At 40.9% G+C, this 25,682-nt stretch overlaps 1 protein-coding gene across 23 annotated transcripts in view; it reads right to left on the bottom strand.

Annotated features, from left to right (window-relative positions):
* Positions 1 to 25,682, bottom strand: part of FMN1 (formin 1) — a 433,877-nt gene that overhangs the window by 74,583 nt on the left and 333,612 nt on the right. The window contains exon 17 of one of the 23 annotated variants that reach the window (XM_025473322.3): positions 1,710 to 4,852. The exons of the other annotated variants lie outside the window; for them this stretch is intronic. Coding sequence (XP_025329107.1) covers positions 4,824 to 4,852 — 29 coding nt within the window. The 3' untranslated portion in view covers positions 1,710 to 4,823. Of the gene's footprint in view, positions 1 to 1,709; positions 4,853 to 25,682 lie in introns of those variants that run through there. 23 annotated transcript variants of the gene reach the window in all.

Below are 25,682 nucleotides of genomic sequence, written 5' to 3'. Positions count from 1 at the left end.
TGCTGCTGTTTTTATGGCTGGTCACTAACTTTATTCTGGCATATGGCTGTTGGCGCCATGACACGGAGTGAACAGTTTATACCTGAATTAAAGTGGATATTTGACAGTTTCTGTCAGAAAGTTCAGAGCAAAGAATCTGTGGGACAAGATTTATTGCATATTTTATAGGGGATACATCTGTTTCTTTGCTAGCTTTGGTCCTTCCCTTAAAAAAATTTAAAGAAGTTTCCTACAGAAGTATAATGACTGACAGGGAAAAAAAAAGAAAGCCAAAGCAGAAGAAAAATATGGCCAAAAGTTGGGTATTTAGAACTTAGTTTTAAAAAACAAACCAAAAAAAAATAAACAAAATACACTTCTCATTCTGAAGAGGAAAAATGACTCAAGAGTCACGAATAAAAGCTCAGTGAAACAATGCGGTTATCATTGGCAATTATTTTATGGCTGGCTTAATGCCACTCATATAATAAAGCTAAAAATTTAAGTGCATAACCTACCATTTTCTGCAGACCTGAAACAGGACTGGAAAGAATAATCTGCCTTTGATGTACTTTTTAAGATTTCACCATCCCAAATGGTGAGGTAAGTAAGCCCAACCACATCAGCATTAAACAGAAAAAAATTATAGATATTTAGACATTTAAAATCGATATGCCTCAAGATAAACACAGAAAATTTCCAACCCAAATCCATCAAGACAATGTGAAGGGTGCTTATAAACATCTCCATCTAAAAATTTCTTGTCCTGTAGCACATGAGCACCATCGTGGAGATTCATAATTACTTGGGCTCAACCTGGAACCTGAATGACAGATAAGACAAGCTATTTTTTTTTTTTTTTTTTTTTTTTGGTGACAGCTATGGGAGAGCCTTTGATTCTGAATATTGCAAAACTGAAAATAAAACATTTACTCTTAAAGAGTTTTAATTACTTTAGGTTATAGGCATTCTTTTTGTAAAACTATTAAGAATTACAGGTAAAGCTCCTTTGTTGGTGGCCTTCTGCACCCCATCCTCTGCCTCCCCCAACATACATCCTCATCCTCCCCCAAGACCCAACGACTGTTACTGGTTTGAAGTATGTCCTTCCAGAACTTCTCCCAAGTGTCCCTGTGCAAATGTGCAAGGTTTTTCTAAGTCAGACATGTGGAAGTACACTTGCTTGCTCATCAAGGATGTAAAGCTTTAATTTTAGTCAAGATTATCAAGTAATCCTCCATGGTGAGAGTAACATTTTATATTCTTCACAGCCAATAACCGATAAGACCGAACTATAATTTTTGCTAATCACATAGATTTTGGTACAAATCTCTACTGCCTACAGTGCAGATATCTTTCTATGGTTTTGCTTATCTTTTGACTTAGTTTACAATATCTTTCATTCACAAATTTAATCTTCATATATAGACATATGCATACATATATATTTTTTCTCTTTTGCCTTTTGTCTTTTTATATGTAGGTCATTAATCATTTGGCATTGTGTGGGGTAGAACACTTTTTTGGGGGGAATGGATCAGCACTATTCAAATAGCATTGATGTCCTAAAAGATAATCAGAGTATGCAAATAATGGCAGTTTTACCTTGTCCTCTGTCACATTTTTTTTAAAAGATTTATTTATTTATCATGACCTGAGCGAAAGGCAAATACTCAACCACTGAGCCACCCAGGCACCCCGGCTTAGAATATTTTCAATAAACCCCTCTTTGTAGCTTAATATAGCAGGGTCAATTTCCATTGTTTACCATTAAAAAAAAAACCCGGGATCCCTGGGTGGCGCAGCGGTTTGGCGCCTGCCTTTGGCCCAGGGCGCGATCCTGGAGACCCAGGATCGAATCCCACGTCAGGCTCCCGGTGCATGGAGCCTGCTTCTCCCTCTGCCTGTGTCTCTGCCTCTCTCTCTCTCTCTCTCTGTGACTATCATAAATAAATAAAATTAAAAAAAAAAAAAAACCCAATTGATACTTTCAGGTATAACAGCAATTCCTGAATTAGAAATTAAAATTAAATTTAGTGCTTGCAAGAGGCACTACAGTATTATGGCTACACATTGTCAGTAGCAAATCTGCACATATAGGCCAGCATTCCACTGTCTTCAGCTTCTAGATTGTGTGGCTCTGTCACATTTAAAACATGTTATTTCTTTTCCCTTCATGCTGCCTTGGCTAGGGCTTTCCATCTCTCGGTAAAGTTGACCCATTCCTGCTTATTGTGAGTACAGATGTATTTGGATATATTTCCATCATATTTATTTTTTCACTTTTATTCACCAGGTTTTCTAGCTCTTTCCTGTTCCCCCTTTCCTGACTTTTGTTGGATTCACCAATTGCCTTTGGTCATTTTTCTGTACTGGTTTGAAAATGAAAATTCTAACTTTCTCAATGGTGAATACATTTAAGTTTCAACACCCATAACACAAACATCTTCAATTCTAAGAGTATCTAGAGTTAATTATAGCTCTACACTCTTAACTCTGAGCAACATAAGAATGGCTTGCTTCTCCCTTCCTCCTGGCCAAATCTCAGGACCACATTCTATGCCACATTCTGTGTTGCTATCATCTGCAGCTTTACTTCCAGATTACCAAAAAGAATTTATGACTAATATTTATGCATCATTTTATGAATGTATTTATTCATCACGCATTTTGCCACTCCACTTCCTCCTGGATTCATTTTCTCATTGAAGGAGTACAACCTCAAGAGAGGATTTATGAGTAATCAACTTCCTAGGCTCAAAAGAATTTACTTTTCCCTTTTATTTTCATGATGGTTTGGCTAAATGTAGAATTCCAGCTTGAAAAATATTTTTCTTCAGAATTTTCCATTTCATGCTCCATTGTTTTCTTACACCCAGTGTTGTTGCTGAGAAATTTGTTACATCGCTCTCAGAATTTTTCCAAATCCTTCTTTCTCAAATTTGATAATAAAGAGTTAAGAGTATGTACGCATGTACATTTATCATTTGGTGCTTGAGGAGCTCTTTCAATAAAATATGCAATGTCTTTCTCTTCATTTCTAGGAAGTCATCTTATATGGTTTAAGTATTTCTTCCTCTCTTGTACTAAATAGATGTTGGATTAAATAGATTGAATTTCTAAACCACTTTTTATATCTTCTCATTTCTCCATGCTTTCCATATATTTCTCTCTTTATACTATATTCTAGAAGATTCCCTTGATCTATCTTTGAATTCACTACTTTGTCTCAGTGATGTCTATTTTACTACTCTGTGTAATTACTGATTTTTTAAAGAAAAATTTATCAACCAAAATTTTCATTTCTATGTTTTCTCCTGGATCCTTTCATATGGAGTGGTGGGTGGCCTGTGGTAATTATCTGAGATTATAAAACATATTTTCTGAAGACTTGCTCTGCCTACAAGTGTATTTTCTCAAGTGTAAGCTCTGCTTGTTGAGTTTGTCAACTTTCCTCAATTATGGATCCCAGATAGTAAGCCAGTCTTTGTAGTTGAATCTCACCATTAGGTACGCAAGTGGGATATTATTCTAGTTGTTTGGGGAAACATAGAGGAGGGTCAGAATATTTCATGAGGCAGGGTACTCCGTCATATCCCAAGACAGCATTAGCTACCCAAGAAGCTTCTGGGGCCTCTCCCACCCAGAAGCCCCTTTCATGGCCCTGTCTTAGAAACAGATACTTTTCTATTATAGTTGTAAACTCCAGGGTGTGGTCATAGGTGCTGCCTCTGCAAAATTAGACTCCCCCAAGTGTTGTAATTCTAAAGAGCTGCTTAAATTTCAAAATTCAAAGTTTTGCATTTCTCTCCCCACAGATTTATGATGATAAGATAGATCATGCAGGTTTTCCTAGATTTTAAAACCAAACACAAAACCTAAGTAGCAATCTCACTATCACAAAGTAATGATGTGGGGATATAAAAAAATTCGTATTAACCACTTGAACATGAAGATCTATTTTAAAGCAGCTATGTGGAAACAAAGCCACCCAGATGGCACACAGAAGTCTAGCCATAAAGATGGTACAGAATGTTTTACAGGTAACTTTCACATTTTCAGAGTTTTATTCACAGATCGGGCTTCTCTGAACTTACAAGAGAGAGGCACAGTGCCTGGAACATGCTACTGCAAAAATAGTGGAAGGCCATGTTAGAGCTGTGTGCCCCTGCTAGAAGCCATGTGCTATGGTTTTTATAGTTCTATAAAATGGCATCTGTGAATAAATAAGATTTTATTTAAGTGCTAGAAGCCACACACAGTTGGAGAACAAGGGCTTGGGGATGGCAACACATGCCATCACCAGCAGATACCATATTGCAGTCATGGGGAGGGCTGGGTGTAGGAGTATGAGCAGGAGTAAGGAAGAAATTTTTTATTTCCTGTGTCACTTTATTAATGATTATATTAAATAAATGTAAACATAATTTGAGAAGGGACATCTCCCATCTCCTTCATGTCATGAAAGGCAAGTCTACTTGGGCGGGACCTGGAATTCTACAGTGATTTGCAGAGGCTCAGATTCTTACGTAGTTTCATTACTTCCAATGTATCAGACACTACTGATGCATTGGTTACATGTAGGCAATGCTTTACAGTTTTTCACACATTTTCAGAAACGGTGTTTTTATTACTGTTATCATGAAAAACAAAGTACTTATCAGTGGCAAGCCAGGCAATATTGTCCATGTTTGATACTGGTTGATATCTCAAACATCCTCTCGCACTCTGAAGATATTCAGCTCCCTTAGGCTCTTCTCATTTCTGTCTTTATATAATCAGCTAGACACAGGCTACCATTCTTCTGCTGATGAATCTCATGTTTATACTGTCAAACTCCATTCTCAACAACCAGATTTCCATTTCTCTTGGTCTGTGGGACACCATGACATGAAAAACTGTCCAGCAATTCAAATTATCCCTGAGTCCCCCACCATAATACAAACATTTTCCTTCCATAGCCTTTTTTGGTTTGTTTTAAATTTTATTTAAATTCTAGTTAGTTAACATGTAGTGCAATCACGGTTTCGGGAGTAGAATTGAGTGATTCATCACTTACATACGACACTCAGTGCTCATCACAAGTGCCCTCCTTAATGCCCATCACCCATCAAGACTTTCATAATTTCCACAATGCCGCAACATCACCAGTCACTAAGATGATCAAAACCTGGAAATTATTTTTGGTGCCTCCCTTTGCTTCAACGCCAGAGTCAAAGTCATTACCGAATCCCTGTCTTTACTTCCAAAATACACCACATTTTTCTATCTCAATTTCCATCACTCTGGCCCAAAGTGCTATTGTTTTTCACCCGAGTTACTTTAATAACTTATACTTTTGCCCACTTCCATTTATTTTCTACATAGCAATCAGAATGAACTTTTAAAACATAAATGCAGTCTATTACTTCCATTTTACAAACTCTTCTAAGGCTTCCCACTGAATATTGAATGATGTAGAAATCCCTTTTCATGGCTTTTCATCAGTCCCCATGGCACTAGCCCATTCTGGTTTCTCAGTATGCCAAGCTCTCACTCACCTCAGGTCTGTCACCCATTGATATCCTTTTTGCTTGTGGTGTTTTTCTTCCTACATTTCCCATGACTAGATCCTGTCCTGGCTTAAATGTCAGCATGGAACAGTGTCCTTCCCACTCTTTTAAAGCAGTTTTCTTAAAGCTCTGCTCCATACCAAACCTAAACATCCCATAATTTATAATACACAATAATTACAATATAATATACACTGGGCTAGTTATTTGCTTTTTATTTTTCTTCTTAATTATAAGTTTATCTATTCTGTTTATGACTATATAAACTGCCTGGCACAGAACCTGACACACAATAGGCACTCAACATCAGTTGAATGGATTTTCTCTACTATTCTATGCATGTTAATTGACCTACTGTAGTCACATCTGTTTAGGATTGGCTCTCCAGCCTAGGCTGTGAGATCTTTAAGCCAGGGAACTGTCTCTTGCTTTTGCTTGGCACAATAGCCAACACTTGGGCCTATACATAATGAATGAATGGTTATGATTAGCCACTCAGTAATTTTTTCTCAAATTGTATTAGATCTGACACACAAAATCAACTTGGGAGATGTTATTTAGAGTAAGTAGTCTTGAGAGGTTAAAAAAAAGTAATAATCAGAGGTCAAGGAAAGCATGGATAAGGTCTGCTTGGTTAACAAAACTTGAATGATGGAAACAAGCTTGACATAGTAGTCAGAAATAACTCCAAGAGAGACCCAAGGGAGCTGATTCTCTCTTTGGATATCTAAATCTATCACTGATGTAGCAGTGTGAACTCTGGAAAAGGAGCATCTCTCAGAGTATCCTTTCCCTCATATATCAAATATGTAAAGAGGGCCTGATGTTTGCTTCTTTCACAATAATATTGGAAGAACAAATGAGGTGGTATAATGTCAAATGCCCACTGGAGAAAAGGCACTCTATGAATGGAAAACTCTCTGCAGACCCTGCTTACTGCAGTTTGAGAAGCTATATGCCAATGGCGAAGTTGTTGCACAAGACTGAAGTTGAATTCCTAGGAAAAAATGTTTCCCTGATATTAAGAAAAAGAAAAACAGACCAACAGGGAATGCTCAGAAACTGATAAAAAGAAAATCAGGTGGTAGGAAGATTTAGAGAAAAGAGAGAAAAACAGAATTGAAGGATTCTAGGGAAGGATATGCCAATTTCATAAGAAATAGGGAAGCAGTTAGAGAAACAAGGGTGGTTTCCCTTGACATCCTTCCTAATCCACTGTGGAGTCCGGTCTGAGTTTGGTCCAAGACTGGACTGCTTTGTTCCATGTCTAACTCATGCCCAACACAGGAGTTTATTTTTTTGTAGGAACCAAGAGAGATCTACCTTATAATAGAATACTAGGTGTTATCTCATAGAATAGTTTCTCTAAAATGTTTCAGGTAGTTTTCAGATAGCAACAAAGTTGTGGAAACACTATTCTGTATGCCCTTCCCAGGTTTCCTTGTGTTGGCTCTTTCCAGAGTTAATCATTCTTATCTCTTTCAACTACCCCTCTGAATAAACAAGTTAGGAAAACACAAACGTCTCCCTATGACCAATGCCCTCACCCTGTCCTGAAACTACATAAAGCTATACGGGAATTAAAAGAGAGACTGAAGGGATGGCATTTCCCTAAGGCTTGTTGCCATATCTCCATTAAGATTCTGGGGTATGTGTTTATTTTTATGACTCTCTTTTGTGAATAGATGGCGTGAGACAGAAGTCCTAATTCCAGGGTTCATTTTACTGTGGCCTATAGTCAGACTTTCCAAGAAGAAATATGGAAAATTATGGTCCAAGCAGCGTTACTGTCCATCGAGGGGCCAAGGAGAATCCTGGACCTCATCCACCCAGCTGCTTAAAGTATCATTTATGAGCAGCAAAACAATTGTTTTGGGGTCTCAGAAGCATTATTTTGAGCTGAGTTTGTGGCATTAAGGCCCAGCTAATTATAATGATCTGATTTTACATCACTTTCACATATGAATGATTGCCACTGCATTATTTAAATGGAAGAAAAGAATGCTTGAGGAATCTTGTCCTTCTAGATGGAAAGCACAATGTGTAAGGAAGTAGAGTTGGTTATAATTCTTGCCCTACTTCATAACAAAGTCATTTCATGTTATTGTCTTGTTTAGCTTTCCAAAGTTCCAATGAAGAAGATATAAAGATTACTAGCTCTTCTTTCTAGTAGAGCTCCAGATAGATGTAACTGGCTTAATGATGGAAAGGAGAAGGCATATTGAATAAAGAAAAATATGGTCTACTCATGCAATGGAAAAATCTGCAGCAATCAAAAGAATTAGATCCATACGTATCAATATGGATAGGTTTCAAAGAGTCTTGAAGTGAAAAACTGGGATGCACAATGGTAAATCTAGTAGGATCCATGCTTTCTATTATACTTTTATTGCCTTCCTAAAGTCTGGATTTCTGATTCTTAATTTGGTAAATTTTGATCACTAAATGCCATCCAAGAGGCATTTCAATTCTCTAAATTAATAGCACTAATAAAAAAGGTGATGCCTTATATATATATTTTTTTAATCATTTAGAATTTTCTTTCCTCACTGGGTTTTTATAACAGTGAACAGAGTTAAGTCTGGCTCTAAGATCTGACAATTTGGAAACTAGCTCTGCATAAATCTACAGAATTCTGCCAAGGATGATCTGAAGAAGCTACCCATCTCTGCTGAGAATGAAAGATAAATATTCATGGTTACAATGGTGTCATGATTCTTAGCTAAAGGAGGGAGTTAGGTGTACCACTTGGTTCATGCTCCATCATCAGCGAACCACAAAATTTTAGTAGTCTAATAAAATGATTGGGGAGAGAAAGCACACTCTCTCTGCAGTCTCTCTGACTACTAGGAATATTGGAACAATAAACACTTTAATAGTTTCAGTGTCTTTTATTTAAACATTTCAGGATTCCTCCCTACGCTACTGTATGGCATTTCCAATGAATAGGGAGACAGAGAAGTAAAATATAGTATTTCTTGGGAGATGACCTAAGGCAAATCTGCTGGCACCTTTATACATGTGCTCCATGTCAAATGCATTGTCACCCCTTAGAGGAAAGGCCCTGGTAGATGACAAGCATGCTAATAATTGCTTTCTTGTAGCAAGAGCTAGCTGGTTGCAAACTCCAGATACAAACTGTAAGAACACAGAAGTAGGACAGGAAAACTCCAGGCAAATTGAAGACAACTTCCTACTCTGCTTCCTCAAGGTCTACTCTAAGTTAACATTGATGTAACTAACTAAATATCTGAGAACAAACATTTTTTATGCAATATCTAGTCTAAGATGAGGCAACAGTCAATGAGACTCATCAAGTCTTCCCACTAAGTTAAAAACAGACACCTGGGCAAAAGTCCAGTCAACCTATGGGTCTTCTGGGTGAGGGACCAAGAAGACTGGATAAGCCACTTTCTACTTTCCAGTTGCTAGTGTTTCCAGCTGGTACAGGTCCCAGGAGAGGGGAGTCTGGAAAAGATTTTCTTTTTGAGGTTTTCTAAGAATAAAAAATTTCTTCCAACTTATACTTTCATCAAAATTAAGGACTGCATACATGGCTGCTGGGGTAGAAGGGCAAGAATGAAATCATCAGCCCATGCCTTCCTTTGAGGCCAGTTTCCCAGGATTAGTTCTCTTGCACATGAGCTGAAGGCACATGGATTCCATCACTTTCTAAGATAACTTATTCAGTGTTGTTATGGGCTGGATCTATTGTTTCAGCTTACAAAAGCAGTAAGGATCTTCAGACTCCAGCCAATTCATGGAAATCACCCTTTCATCTGGGTAAAGACTAGGATCCATGAGCGATGAAAATAGTTAACACTCCTCTGGTGCCGGCATATAAAACCAGGTTCTACATCTAGATACAACTCCCCCAGGTCTGAGACCTTGGTGGTAGAAGGAAGAAGAGATTTAGGTCAATATGTCTGTAGAAATGAAGGTGGGGGGGGGTCCCACATCTCTTTTATGAGACAAAGAAGAGTCCCACATCTCTTTTATGGGACAAAGTTAAAGGGTACTGAATCCAAATTCTGTACTTATGGAGATACCTTGTGCTGACCAAAGAGAAATAACTAGATAAGGATTACTTTTATCTGCAATTCATTTTAGTGTTTCCTTTCCAATTAGACAAGTGAAGGGAGCTTTTGCATTTTTCTAGGTGACACAGGATGCCACACTCAGATTATCCAAAATTTGGGAGAATCTGGAAGGCTGAAGACTTGGCTCCAAAGTTATTAGACACAGACCATATAATAAATGATAAGGTATACAAAAACCTCATAATCCTTGCATCTGACTCACTACTGGTCATTAGAAAAAGATAGATTAAAAAAAAAAATCACCCTGGCTTTGTGTTCATTGCTGAAAGTAGATGCTCCTGGCTCAGTATCTTCCATTCTGCTTAAGTTTGTTGTTTTCTTCTCCTGATCACATTTTTGACCTTGTTTTTCTGGTTAGATAGGTAGGAGGTATTTTTAGATCTTGTTTTCAAGATCTTCTAAAATTTCACTTTCATCTTTAAAGGCACTCCATTCCATTTATGATTCGAATGAGGAAGAACACCTCTAAATGCTCCCTTCCTTTTTTGGACAAATTCAATCTGTATTTCCTGAGCACCCACAGCATGCTAAGTGCTGGGTTCTATGATGATCAAAATAGACACTTGCTATCTTTTATTAGCTAAGTAATTTCTCAAATATTTAAAAATTTTTAAAATGCTTGAAAAGTGACAGAAGGAAACAATGACAACTGCATTAATAACAACAGAGAGAACATCATTCCCACAGGGGTGTATACGTCTAAGGAAAGTCCTTCTCCAAGGAGTGGCTTCTACCATCTAAATACTCCTCCTTTTGATCCTCTCTATGTATCCCCCCACTCCAGCCCAAGCCACCTGAATCCCACCCTGAATTCTTAACTTATCCTCATTGAAGTCTTTCTTTGACATCAGACAGAACTTGTTTGAGTTCAGTTTCCACATTTGCTAAATGGAAGTAACAAGAGGGCTTTCTCAAGGGTTTTTTTTTTTTAAGATTTTATTTATTTATTCATGAAAGAAAGACAGAGAGAAAGGCAGAGACAAAGGCAGAGGGAGAAGCAGGCTCCTTGAGGGAAGCCTGATACAGGACTTGATCCCAGGACCCCGGTATCATGACCTGAGCCAAAGGCAGATGCTCAACCACTGAGCCACCCAGGTGCCCCTCCTCAAGGGCTTTTTAAATGAGAACTGAATGAGACTATGCTTAACCTCAGGCTCAGAGTGTTAAATAAATGCTACCTAATACTATTTTTATTATTCTTAATAATAAATCATAAATATAGAAGCTTGGGAAGTCCTATACAGGAAGTGGGACCTGAGGACAGTTTTGAGGGTGTGTGTGTTACCTTGGCTAGAAAAAGGAAAGTAGAGCTAGGACCCCAGGCTCATGCTGAAACTTCTACTTCGTCAATGTGAGCAAGAGCCTAGGCAGGGCTGGGGAGGGGGGAAGAGTGGCAGGTGATGGGATGGGGGTGTTTGCGTGTTGAGGGGTGTGGCAGGGGTCAGGGAGTCAATAATGGGACTCACTAGACTGGGGAAAAAATCATTAGTGGGAGCAGTAAGCTTGGGCAACTGGAATAAAGACCACGAATATAACCTCTCAGAGAGTGACGCATATAATCCACTCATGCAAATAATCCCCCAAGAATGTAGCATTCTTTTTAGGAACTTCTGATTCCCATGAGCGAAGAAGGCGGGGAGGTAGAGAAAGAATGCTTGTTCCTGGTGTCAGTAAATAGAATCTTCTAGCAAGGAAGTACATTGAATATAGTTGCAAGAGAAGTTCAACGCTCTTGAAATGCTCTAGTTGGGAAAAACTAAGCACCAGGGATTTCCATGGCCAATATGAATTTTTGCAACTCTTGAAAAATCATCATTCCTGAGGGAGTTAAGGCTCTGTTGAAAAGCTTTTCTGTTCCATAGGTTAGCAACAGGCTACCAATACAGAGTTCTGGAGACTACTTAGGATTTAAAACACAAACTCAGCTTTTGCATGTTTTTAAAACATCCCTTTAACTATGGGTTGTCTAAAAATAGCTATGCCCCAAAGAGTTTATTTCCAACATTTGACATGATTGCATTTTGCAGCCATTTGTTATATAAATAATGGTAGCAGACAAGAAATATGAAAAAACATTGCCCCTTCTCAAAGCCCAATGGATTTAATGCTTTTGTTAACTCTGGATTCCAAATCTGAGGGTTGTTTGTCTGCGGTGTGTAAAATAAAATACTCTATGCCTGCCTCAGCTTTTCTTCTGATGTAGCAGCAATTTGCAAAGGAACTATTGTTCTTCTAAGGCTCCCCTGACTTTTCTTCACTGACAACTATACATCGAGGTGGAGAGGAGTTTCAGTGTGGTGGCTGCTGAGATATTGTGAAGATTTTCAGAGCAAAGGGAATTGCTTTTTGAGATGATGACTCAAGCAGTGTTTCAAACTGCTGGTTTATTCAAGGCTTGACAATATGTAGGGCATTTTCTGGGGCTCTTATTTCTTCATCTCTCAGCTCTGATCCAGGATTATCTGAATAGAGTCCACTGTGTGTGTGTGTGTGTGGTGTGTGTGTGTGTGTGTGTGTGTGTGTGTGTGTGTAAGGCAGGAGATAGGACAATTTCTTATGCTTAGAGTGGTCAACAAGGGAAAAGCAAGGGCTGGACTGTTTTGCCTTAATTCTGTTTTTCTTCTAGAACATTATCTTCCCCTTCTCCATTTTACTATCCCTCCTCCCTCCTCTCCCCTACCCCCCATCATATATTGAATGTTTATTGTATGCTATCTTTCTAACTTCCTCATCTCTAATGGTCGTACTTTAAGATGTGGTTCTTCTAATGGCTACTGCCTCTTCTAAAGCAATCCCACTCTGTAATTCTTCACTTAGAGTCTAAGTAGGAAAGACATAGTGAAGGGAAAGAAAAGGATTTTGGTCCTGAGTTAGTGAAGCTGATGGGGAGCTAAGGCTTGGGTTATGGGAATAGCTTTTGAAACAATGGTTGTTTTGTAAGGGTCTTAACTGGAGAAGTAGGATGTATGCCATACTGGTGAGGGAGAAGACCCACAGAAAGCCAGTCTTTAAAGCCAAGGGCAGAGGAAGTGAGCCTTCTGACCAAGCTCATCCAATAGGCCCAAAATTAGCCCACAGAAGCGATGGAGCAATAGCCTAGGGAATGGTTTGCCAGCCATATCACTGACTCTAAAGTGTAATGGACTTGGCAACGTGCTGAACTGACTGCCCCAACCCCTTAAACTCCTAGCGAGTAATCTTAGATTTTAATTTTAATCTTTAATGACCTAACTCGAGTTCAAGATCAACCTCTGATATCCATAGGGATAAGGACTGTGGGCATCTCATTTAATTAAATAGTGGATTTTCTTATCCCATTCTTACTTTGTCAAACTCCTTCATAAGCTCAAATTTTATACTAAGAGGCAGATACCTTTCACTCCATTGAGGGATTTTGAGAGTGATAGCCCCCTATAATCTCTACTCTGACCTTTCTCATTTTTTCCTGGTTCTTGGAAATTCCTGAGATTTATTTCCACCCCATTTAGTTCTATTTGAGACCAGGCTCAACATGTCTGTCTTTCCAGATTCTGCTGAAAACCAAATCAAACCCTTGAATGGTAAACTGCTCTTAAAAAAAAAAAAAAAAAAGAAAAAAAAAAGATTTTATTTATTTATTTGGGGGGGTCACTAGGGGGTGAGGGGCAGAGAAGGAAGGAGAGGGATAAGCAGACTGCACACTGAGCACGGACCCCAATGCAGGGTTCCATTTTACAATCCTGAAATCATGAAGTGAGCTGAAATCAAGAATCGGCCACTTAACCCACTGAGCCACTCAGGTGCCCCTGAACTGCTCTTCTTAAGCTTCTTGTTCCCTCAGAAAAATTAGAAAAATTATATTTGTACCATGTCAACACGGTCTTGAGCCTAGCTCAGGATCCCTTGTTCCCTGACCAACAAGCTGATGAGACTGCCCAGCTCATTTGAGTCAATCTCCTCCTCTCACACAGCTTCTGGAATTGGGCTTTGGTAGTGGCAAACTGAGGAACTGAAACTTTAATCATAGACAGATATGTTTCTCACTCTATGTTAACTCGGTTTAAGGTCCCTTGCCCTTTCTTTTTAGGCTGCCTCAAAGAGAAAAAAAAATGGAGACACAAAACACAAACAAAGATAGAAGCCAAAGGCCCAAGAAAGACTCTTATACCCCAAACAAAGAAACCAAATGGCCATTGCCGAGGCTCCACTTGGCTGGTTGCTCCTCTACCCCAAATGTGGCTGAAACTCACCTCCCTGCTGGCCTCTCTCGTTTCCACTGTTATTACAAATTTCAGCCATTTTCTTCCCTCCAAGAAAAGACAGCATTATGAAAAGTGAGCAGATAAAGGTAATCTAGGTATTACTTTTCTCTGAACACTCTTTCATCTTTTTCTTATTCCCGTTCATCCTGAAAATGGAACCATTCTTCAAAGGGGAGCCCTTTGCCAATTCTGATGACCTTGGTTAATTCTAGAGCAGGTGCTCCACAGTCATTGCATAGAAGGCAGAGGCTTTCCTTCATCCAAGCCCTTCACAATGCTAACATCTTCATACCAAAACTTGGCACTGTGGCTTCGGGGCGTTCTCAGAGGGATGGCAATACCTTCGTTACAGTTTGTGAATTTGAATTATGTAGGGCTGGTTTGGAAGCAGAGTGCCATCTGGGAGTACAGTCCCTCTCTTCCTAAAAGTCCTTAGCTGCTGGAGAACCCAAGAGGATGGGCTGGAGGAGAGGGCAGAGGGAAGAAGGCAGGCATGTCACCCAGCCTGCCAGGGCTGCACGTCTGGTCCTGACCATATACTCACAGATATTCCCATATAAGGGATAGCAAATCAATCAGACATAATAAATGTGGACCGACTTTAAATATAAGGCATCCCCTATTTTAGTCAATTTTTTTCTAAATATTTTCCTTAAAAAATGAACCTAGAGTTATTTTCCTATTCCAAACTAGAATATCATTTGCCTTCCCAGCCCAGACCACCCACCAAGTTTCTACCACTGGAAGATGGAAAGCACTAGATATGCTGTGAGGAAGCCTGCTCTATCCTCCCAATTTCCAAACCAAAGACACTTGCAGATGCAGACATATTTTTCCCCCCATGGTCTAAGTTGCAACTTTAAACAGCTTGGCAGCTTTTTCATCCTGGACTGCGATTTCCATTATGTGAGGATTCACAAGGGTTTTGTTTTCAAGTAGAGGTCATGGGTTATTCCATGGGCGTCCTCTCTCAACCCCCTTGAATCGATAACCTTCCCTCCCTGAGTGTGACCCTGATGCTTGCATAAGCTTGGGACACAGACAAGGAGTCATCCCAGGAAATGTCTGTCTGATGCACAGGTGGAGGGGGTTTAGGGAAGATGGGATACCTTGTGAACTGATGAAGAAAAAAACCAACAGAGCTTTTCATGTGCCACCCTGCTTGCTGCTCCTCATTTTACTTTGATTTAGGAGTGTAGTAATTAGTAATGTTCACATCCCTGCTTCATTGGTTCATATTTATTGTAATTTATGGCAATGATAATTCATATTCTTTTTAAAGATTTTATTTATTTATTTATTTATTCATTCATTCATTCATTCATTCATTCATTCATGAGAGACACACAGAGAGAGGCAGAGACACAGGCAGAAGGAGAAGCAGGCTCTCTGCAGGGAGCCCAATGTGGGACTCGATCCCAGGATCCTGGGATCATGCCCTGAGCCAAAGGCAGATGCTCAACCACTGGGACACCCAGGCGTCCCATGGTAATTCATATTCACTCAACTTTACTTTAGTGACTTCTTCTCATTCCTTTGGTTTCAATATTGCATATAAATGCCCCAATGCTCTCTCCCCAGAGCCAATCCCTTCATATTTTCTACCTAAACTGGATATATTTCACAAACTCTGCACTTAATGAATGCCAAACTGTGCCCCTCACTTGGTGAAGATAACACACTCATTGTTTGAGTCTGTGTCTTGCTCAGTTTCTTCATCCTACACTTAATTGAGAAGAAAGTCTCAGGCTTTTATGCACCTCAGAAATCCTGACAATGAGGGCCAAAGGGCTTCCCTTAAGCAACATGAGGAAAATAAGAACTGTGTGGGCCCTGTTGTGACAGGGCGTTTTAGGGGCTAGGTGAGTAATGACAGGGTATAGCTGGTGTCCATGGGCTATGTTCCAGAACATTCCTTGCTTTTCCAATCCTTCTCCTAAGCCCCTCCTAATTGTGCACTCACCTAATGGAATCAAAATGGTAGCTCTGTTTTTCCAGGCTTGGTGATAGTGTAACAGTAGTCAAATGCTTTATCATTGTAAAAAGTATGTGTTGAGATGGGCAAACTTGGGTCTGAGATCCAGATACCTGGTAAATGAAGGTACAACAGGCATGGCTATGACTATTAAAGAAAGATGTGATTTGGACACCACCTCTTGGAGCCACTTGCAGTACTGCCCTGTGGCAAGTTTGTCACTCCATGGTTACTTTTGATCGCTGGATTCCATTTTCTTCATGCATGGTTTGGCTTTTGTTGCCTTTTGATACTCAGCCTCTCCAGCCTCTTTACATAAGAGTTAATATCATCTCCTTGGAACTTTCTTCCCTTAGCTGGAGTGCTGTGTACTCTCAGGGCTTCTCCTATTTCTTCCAATTATTTTTTTCCCTCTGTCTATCTCTATGGCATATTACTGCCCAACACCATCCCTGCCCCGCCCAATTCTCTCCATCACTTGCTTTTTCCTCTACGTTCTTTCCATTTTTCAATTTCTTTACAGTTTCACCAATCGCTGCTTTGTGGCAACCTCCCAGCTATGAGTGCTAGACTCAAATAGCCATCCTTCTGCTGGACACATCATTCAGGTGTACACCCTGCATGTTCTACGGTGAAGTCTAGGTCTTCAGTACATGTTCATCTTGCATGTTTACTTCCTGTAGGGGCACTCCATTCTTTTCATCACTTAAGCTGTGAGTCTCACCATCCTAAATTTTCACTCTCCCACTTCCAGTAATTCAGATTTATCCACCAACAATATTCAGTGTGCATCCATTATGTGCTGGGCCACAGGGATAGAGAAGTGAACACAACTTAAATGGTCTCTGGCTTCACAGAGCTTATATTCTATCAGCTGCTTAAATTCTGGAGACCTGGCCTAGGTAATGTCATCCATATTTAACTTGTATCTTTTCCCATAAAATGCCCCCTAGTTCAGATCCTTATCGCTTTTCCCTTTTGTTATTGCATGGCTTCGTAAATGGTCACCTCTAGTCACTGTCCCTCTGTCTCCAGTTCACTGTATATATTGCAGCCAGTATCACCTTTTTATTTCACAGCTCTTATCACATCACTTTCATGCTCAAATTCTCAACCCAGTATGAAATGGAGCACTCAGGCGGCATTTACAGGGGATAGAACTTTGGTGGATGGAAGACTCCTGATCAATCCAGGTACAGCCTATCATTTTTAAATGTTTAGTCTTTGGAAGTATATCTGTATGATTACCAATCATCTCTGCCAACTGATTCAGTCTCCACTGTCTCTTTATATCTCCATCTGGCTCATACTCTCCCCAAAGTGATTTTGTAGGATCACCTCCCACTTCTATCAGCACCCTCTCCTCTCCAACTCCCATTAGTACTTTCTTTGGGTTTAGTACTGGCTGGTCAGAAATCTAACCTACGATAAGACAGGCCTGCCTAGTCAGAGTGGTCAGGAGCATGGTTAGAATTATCTGGCCTAGTGATCTCTCCTGGGCAACTGGGACATTATATGTATAACATTCAACCTACAATGGATATATTCACTATAACTGTATGTGCTCCATGGAGTCAATTCAATTCCTTTGGAATATTCTTCACATTCCATACATCAATGCTTAGCTCATAACCTACATTCTTTTCCTTACCCCTGAGCTACATGGTGGCTTTTATGCATATCCTTGACAGAACCTCTTCTGTTCATTAATTTAAAAAATATTGGTAGCATGCTTATCTGTAAGCAGTGAGGAGACCAGAACCTCAGACCTCAAGAAATATACTTCTTATGGGAGCAGAGAGAAAGCAATGAATATGTGAAATTTCAAATGGAGATTAAGTGCTATGAAGCTATTATAAAGCAGAGAAATGATAAGAGACAATAGCAGAGACTGAGGAGGTGTTATTTTATCAGGGTGTTCTCTTTGATATTGGAGCACGGCCAGAATGAAGTGAAGGAGCAGGCCATGCAGATATCTGCAGAAAGTGCACTGTGACCAGAGGAAGGGCCAACACACTTCCCACAGCAGAAGTATGCTGGCCCAACTCAGAGATTGGTAGGAAGGCTACAGGTGCCAGAGCTGAGAGGTGTTATTCTGTATGTTGTCAAACTGAACACCAATAAAAAATAAATTTATTATTAAAAAAAAAGAAAAAGAAAAAGGCAAGGAGTGATAAAAATTGAGAACAGTGAGGTGGTGGGAGTCAGATCACACAGTGCCTTGTCAGTTCAGGAAAGACCTTGAGTCTCATGGTGAATGAAATGGAAAGTCTCTGGAGGGTTTTAAGAAAACGAGTGACCTAATCTTACATTAACTTCCTGCAAGGTTGGAAGAAGGAAGGCCACTTGGAATCTATTACAATAGTCCAGGTAAGAAATGATGATGGCGTAAACCATTGTAGTAGGAGGGGAAGTGGAAAGGGTTTATCAGGTTCTGGTTATATGTTGAAGGAAGAGCTGATGGCCTGGTTGTGCAGTGAGAGATAAAACAGATATAAGTTTCTACAATCTCTGGCCTGAGCATCTTGAAGCAAGGGAGTTCCATTTGCTGGAGAGAAGCACTCATGTGAGGATGATGAGGGCAAAGTGGGTAAATCGAAGTCTGGTTTTGGACCCCAAGTTCAGATCCAGCCAAGTGAAGACATTGAACCAGCAGCTGGATGTACAAATCTGGAATGCAGGGGAGAGGTAGGGGCTAGAGATATAAATCTGGGAGTCATCAGACTATATATAGATGGCTATCTAAAGCTTTGATGGGATCACACCTGGTAAGTGAACAGAGCCAGAAAGGGAGAAATCCATGGGCTGAGTTCTGAAGCCCCTCAAAGTGTAGAAATCAGGAAGGTGAGGAACCAGTATAGAAGACATCATGGGGTATCCGTGAAGCAGAAAGAGGACAAAACAGAAAGCTGGCCTAAGGCAAAGAGAAGGAATCTCCTCAAGGATGGGTTAATCAACTCCACCAAAGGCTGCTGAAAGGTGGGGTGAGATTTGTGTCAAAGCGGTGGGGTCCTTGAGGCTAGAATTCATATCTGATGCGTCATTAGTTCTCAGGGCCTCACATACACCAGATAGACCATAAACACTGAAGAAATGCCTGATAAAGAACAGTTGTGATTGGACGCAGCAAGCATGGTGTACTCCATCAGCAGATGCCTGTCCTGGGGCAAAACAAGGAAGAGATGACCGCTTTTACACATGTTCCACTGAAAGGATCCCTGAGTGCTCTTGCCTCATCTATGGGGCTCGACCTGGAGACACTCCCCATCTGTAGAACTTCAAAGGCTGTTGGAGGTGGAGCGGGAGGGCTGGGGAGGGAATGACTGCACAGAGGAACATGTTGAGGAAGAAGACAGAAAGACCAGAGTGGTCGGGATGACGCTGCGTGAACACAGTGATGCAGGAATGAGAGAGAATCTGGAGATTGTGTCACGAGAAATTAAACACATGACAGGGTAGGGAAGCAGAGAGAAAAGAGAAAGCTGCAAGAGAAGGCAGAGAAAAGTGAGGTAAGCGGGAAAAGAAAATTAAAAGCAGAAGGAGACAAAGAAAAAACCTGAGTTGGTGATGCCAGGTCTGGAGAAAGAATACAAGGAACACAATGCTGAGGGATGGTGCTGGGCCTGGCCCGGGGCCCCGGAGACTGGGGTCTGATTTCCACAGGCCTCCGACAAAAGATAAATGGTCCATTCAGGGGAGCCCTCCACAAAGCCTCTGGGTGTCTGAATCCAAGATGAAACACACTGGCCAGGGTGAAAGGCTCAAGTAAACACCGACCACAAGGGCCCTGGGGTGACAAGCAACCTGTCTGTGGGTTTGCCAAGGCCATGGGCAGCCGAGCAGTCCGGGAGGCTGCAGCGTCTCCCTGGTTTGCAGCCTGTGTGTACAACACATGTGGCCATTTCAAGGGGAGAAGGGGGAGAAACCCAACTGCGTTTAACTGGGTGACCTCTCTTGTCAGCATTTGGCTAATTAAGGAAAGATATCACCTACAGATCTCTAGGTCTCGGTCCTATTTCCTGCTCGTTAAGAAATGGTTTAATGAGAAAAAAAGAAATCAAGGAAACAGAATTGAAATTATTTTCTTTTCCCCAAATGCACTGAGTGGCAGTGATTGCTTTGCCAAAAATGCTTGAACAATAGGATCCTGACACGAAGACTGAAATCTAAACAGCATGAAGAAATCTTGAAGGCCAAGCAGGCCCCATTATCTCATGCTTGCACGACTACAGTCCAAAAGATGAGTGATGATTCTCCGTTTGTGCAAGCGGGGTGGTGGGCCAAGGCCCTGACAGAGCCACTAATTGCCCATCTGCTTGTTTACACAGACCAGGGATGGTGGCCGGACAAACAGCTCATTTCCCTTGAAACTGGACCAAACCCGGGGGAGCCTGTCCTATGTGACACAGGAGGAGCTGTCACAGCTCTCCTGGGAACATGATTCCAGATCAAAGCTGGCAACCAGCGAGCTGAACAAAGACAGGTCTGCGTGGCTGGCTCTCCCTAGGTAGTGACAGGTCTGCCACCTGCCCTGTCTCCCCCCACACCGCCACGCTCCCAGGTCAGGTAGTTTTAAGATATTCAGATCCAAGAATCAACCAGAGAGTGTCACCACCAAGTGGACACCAAGGCTTTCACAGGTAGGTTTGATGCCCCCAGTGAGCCTCTCCACCTTTTCAGACCTTGAGGGGCAGGTAGCATGTGTTACGCCACGTAACTGTTTGCCATTGTGGTGTTCTTCTCGTCCCCTCAACTAGCCTGGGAGCCACTTGAGGACAGGAACCAGAAGCCCCTGGATCCCACAGCAGGACAACTTCCTTGTGAAGAGCCATTAGCCAGAAAATGCCTATGCTTGTTAATCATGATTAGCAACTCCTAACATGACATGGTGTTTGTTTTTTTACATCAGAAGACAGGTTTTCTTGAGACAAGAAAACCAAGAAAACCAGACCTCTTGGTTATACCACCAGCTAACTACACAAATTAGTAATGTCTGGCTCCTATCAGACTCCTGGAAAGAAGACGGAGAAGACTGTCTTAAGGACCTATTTCTCCTCAAAATGAGAATGGCCTTAAAAAAATCTAGGGGCACCTGGGTGGCTCAATGGTTGAGCATCTGTCTTCGGCTCAGGGCATGATCCCGGGGATCGAGTCCCACATTCGGCTCCCTGCATGGAGCCTGCTTCTCCCTCTGCCTATGGTCTCTCTGCATCTCTCATGGATAAATAAATAAAATCTTAAAAAAAATCTATCTCTGACTGCTCATACATAGTTGACTGCTAATGTGTAGCAATACGGCCATGAAGTAGGAATTGTCCAGAACTTACCATAGGTATACTGAAGACTATACTTATTAAAATTTTTTATTTATTTTTTAAAAGATTTTTTTAAAGCTAAACTGCTGAGCCACCCAGGCTGCCCACTATATATTTTTTTAAATATTTATTTATTTATTTGAGAGAGAGAGCATGAGCAGGGGGAGGGGGAGGGGACGAGGGAGAAGCAGACTCCCCACTGAGCAGGGAGTCTGCTTCTCCCATGCAGGGCTTGATCCCAGGACCCTGAGATCATGACCTGAGCCAAAGGCAGATGCCTAACCAACTGAGCCACCCAGGTACCCCTGAAGATGGCATACTTAAAAGGAGGGAGGCCTACTTTAGTAAGTCAACCCAGCAATTTCAGATTTGGCCCTGTGAGCATTTAGAATAGCACATATTAGAAACTTAATAAACTCATGTTGAATATACCTAAGAAGGGACCAATCCTCCCAAAGGGGAGGAGGAATCCAGCCCTGGAATCCCCATTGATGGGTCTGTGGGCCTGAGTTCTGTGAGCCAAGCTCAGCATTCCCACCTTAGTCCCACCATGCACCCATGGCCTCAGCTTTCTGCTTATCACTGCTGTGTCCCAGGCCTTAGTGAGCATCCATGTGGCTCAGACTCTACCGTTGGAGTGGTTGTGTCAGTGGCAGGGCAGAGAAAAGCCAGAAGAAGAAGAGATATCTTTTTTCTGGAAAGGGCTGTGAATAGGTCACCTTTAGGATTCTTGTATTCTCAGAAGGAGCTACGACACTATTTGAATACCTAGCTGGTGATAGCTCTATTTTTCCCAGATCAGTAGTATAAGACTGGGAACATGCGGTATCAGCACACTAAAAATACTGCTAGGGAGATAACAGCATGGTTCAAAATACTACCAAGGAGTTAATCTCCACAGACAACTGCATGCAAGTGACTAAAACCATTCCACGTGACACACAGAGCAGGTTATGTGAAAGGCATTTTAGATGCTGTGCGATCCCACTGCAGGCAGAGTACAGGGATCCCACGGATCGGTTCTATCATTAGGCAGTGCAGCAGAGGTGACTGCTTGAGGGAGACACAGTCCTCCGGGCAGTGGAGCAACCTTTGGGGTGACTAGGATAGCCACCTAAGAGGGAGGCAGAAAGTGTGAGAATGGTACAAGCACAGGGAGAAGTTGTGCTCGAGAATCTGCATGTCTCTCTCATTCATACGGAGCAGTAAGTGGACTGTGCTTTCGGACAGCTGGAGTCCTGGAAAGAGGATGCACACAACTGGTTAATTCTGCAATAGTGTGAGAAAGAGTTGTTTAAAGAAGAAAAGAGGACGTCCTCACTCCACCCTCTTACTCTCTGGAAGATACACACAGACGAGTGTCACACAGTACAAAAGGTTTGTATTACACTGAAACTGTTGCTCAAAATGGGACTTACACATAGGAACAAAATTTAAAAACAAACAAACCACCACCATTTATCACAGTTTATCCAGCCAGTGGTTTTCTTGATCCCTTTGGCTATTACTTTAGATATTTTTGCTTGGAATTTGTTTTTTTTCCTCTTTCCTGACAGCTCATTGATCTTGGTTGCGTTTGGATTATCATAGTTTGCGAGAAACAATCTAGGCTACTTTTCTAGCTTATTCTTTCTTAGATGCTTCTTGGATGGTGTCCATTTAATATTTTTGGGAAATCTGTCTGTCTCTCTGTCTTCTGTCTCTCTATAGATATACACATGGTATTTTAATCTCAGAGTATATGTAGTATGCCCCTGGAGTAGAGGTTACATAAATCCAAGGAAACAATGCCATTATTTTAAATTAAGATAGGCAGAGTTTTCAAATTGATCCATGTGGAAGATGTAATCAAAACTTCAGAACTTTAATATAAATTCCAAATTAAAAAAAATTCCAAATTTTGGTTTAAAAAATTTTTTTAAGAGCAGCCCAGGTAGCTCAGAGGTTTAGCACTGCCTTCAGCCCAGGGCATGATCCTGGAGACCCAGGATCAAGTCCCACGTCGGGCTCCCTGCATGGGGCCTGCTTCTCCCTCTGCCTGTGTTTCTGCCTCTCTTTCTCTCTCTGTGTCTCTCATGAATAAATAAATAAAATTTTTTTAAAAGTTTAAAATTTTTTAAAGATTTTATTTATTTATTTGAGAGAGAGAGAGAGAGAGAGTAAGCAAGCGAGATAACAAGAGCAGGGGGTGTGGCAGAGGGAGGGGGAGAAGCAGATACTCTGCTGAGCAGGGAGCCTGACACGGGGCTTAATCCCAGGACCCTGGGATCATGACCTAAGCCAAAGGCAGATGCTTAACTGACTGAGCCACCCAGGAGCCCTTCTAGTTTCTCATCTACATTTTCAGGAGCAGAAAATTTGTATATAAACTAGTAAATGAAAAAAAATATTATTTCAGTGTGATTTAGAAGTGGCTCTTATCTATACATTGTATTAGCCACTCTCTTGCTTCCCTAACAGAAAGCATTTTAAAACCAAAGACAACTGACAGAATGGGAGAAGATGTTTGCCAAATGACATATCAGATAAAGGGCTAGTATCCCAAACCTATAAAGAACTTATCAAACTCAACACCCAAAGAACAAATAATCCAATCAAGACATGGGCAGAGGACATGAACAGACATTTCTCCAAAGAAGACATCCAGATGGCCAACAGACACATGAAAAAAGTGCTCTACATCACTTGGCACCAGGAAAATACAAATCAAAACCACAATGAGATCCTACCTCACAAGGGTCAGAATGGCTACAATTAACAAGTCAGGAAACAACAGATATTGGCAAGGGTGCGGAGAAAGGGGAACCCTCTTACATTATTGGTGGGAATGCAGGTTGGGACAGCCACTTTGGAGCATGGAGTTCCTCAAAAAGTTGGAAATAGAGCTATCCTATGACCCAGCAATTATACTACTGGGTATTTACCTCAAAGATACAGATGTAGTGATCCAAAGGGGCACCTGCGCCCCAATGTTCATAGCAGCAATGTCCACAATAGCCACACTATGGAAAGAGCCCAGATGTCCATCAACTGATGAATGGATAAAGAAGATGTGGTGTAATATATATATATATATATATATATATATATATATATATATATATATATATATATTACTCAGTATGTACTACTCAGCCATCAAAAAAAAAATTGAAATCTTGGCATGTGCAACAATGAGGATGGAACTAGAGGGTATTATGTTAAGTGAAATAAGTCAATCAGAGAAAGACAATTATTACACTACTTACGAGGCTGTTTATTTCTTCCCATGTAGCAACTCAAAGAAATAAGTTTCTTTTAGACGGTACAGAGGAGAATGACAAAACCTTATTCCCGGGAAACACCATCTATCCTGAAGAAATTACAAGGACCAGAGCAAACACACCTATAGTTTGCTATTGATCTGACCCCTAAAGACAACAGTGATGCCTTTTCCTCAGGCAAGCACTAGTGGTCAGCTTTGCACATCCTGATAGACAGACTAAGTCAAATAAAAGCCAGAATCTACTACTGAAGGGTCTAAATATCAAGGGCCATGAAACTAAAGAACAATCAATTAAACAAAGTAGTAGCTTGCCTCCAGGATGGCCAGCATCAATTCTTTCCTTCCTTGGATATAAGCATTGTTCTCCACTGAGAAGTGGAGTCTATAGCTCTACTCCTTAAAACTGGGTTGGCTTGTAACTTCTTTGACTAAAAGTGACACAACGTCTTATCCCTAGACTTTAAAAGGATTGGTAGTTTCTGCTTCTCTTCATTCAAAACATTTTCCCTGGAAAGAGCTAGCCACTATGTAAGTAAGTCTAACTACCCGGAGACCACCATGATGAAGAAGCCCAAGCCATGTGGAGAGGTTGCATGGATTCAGATGTCCAGCCAATCCTCACCTGTGCCATCCATCCCAGCCCAGGATCCAGACATGTGCATGAAAAAGTCATCAGATGATTCCAAAACCAGCCACCTTCTGATGTCAACCTCATGGAAACTCAGGACAAGAACCACTCAGTTCAGTCTAGACAACCCACAGAGTTGTGGGAGATAGTAATACATTGTCGATCTAAGCTGCCAAATTCTGAAGTGGTTGATTGTATTGCAAGAGACAGCCAGAATACATCCACAGATTTCTAATGCCAACAGCCTATAATCTCCACTAGCAAATATAAATTCCAGGGGCAAAGTTGTGTTCATCTTGCTCACCCCATATCAATAGCAAGTAGCACAGTGCCTAGAACATAATAAGACCTGAATTAAATTGATGTTTAATGAACATTTTGAACAGCTTATATCTGTGCTAGTATGGTAAAAGAAGGACCCATGATCAACAAAGTATCTTAGATGAAACTAAATCTGACTTGGCTCAAGAAATAAAAATCACGGCAAAGCACAAGGGAATGTAAGGAGAGGGTAAAGGGAAGGCAGAGAATATTTATACATATGATTAAGCTGGATATTGTACTGGATGGCTGATGTATGGTAGGTGATTTGATTTTCATAGTAACTTTATAGTACTGGTGTTAGCA

Source organism: Canis lupus, chromosome 30, assembly GCF_003254725.2.
Source record: "Canis lupus dingo isolate Sandy chromosome 30, ASM325472v2, whole genome shotgun sequence".
NCBI lineage: Eukaryota > Metazoa > Chordata > Mammalia > Carnivora > Canidae > Canis > Canis lupus.
The sequence above is the reverse complement of the archived record's forward strand: the minus strand, read 5'-3'. Positions and strand labels throughout refer to the sequence as shown.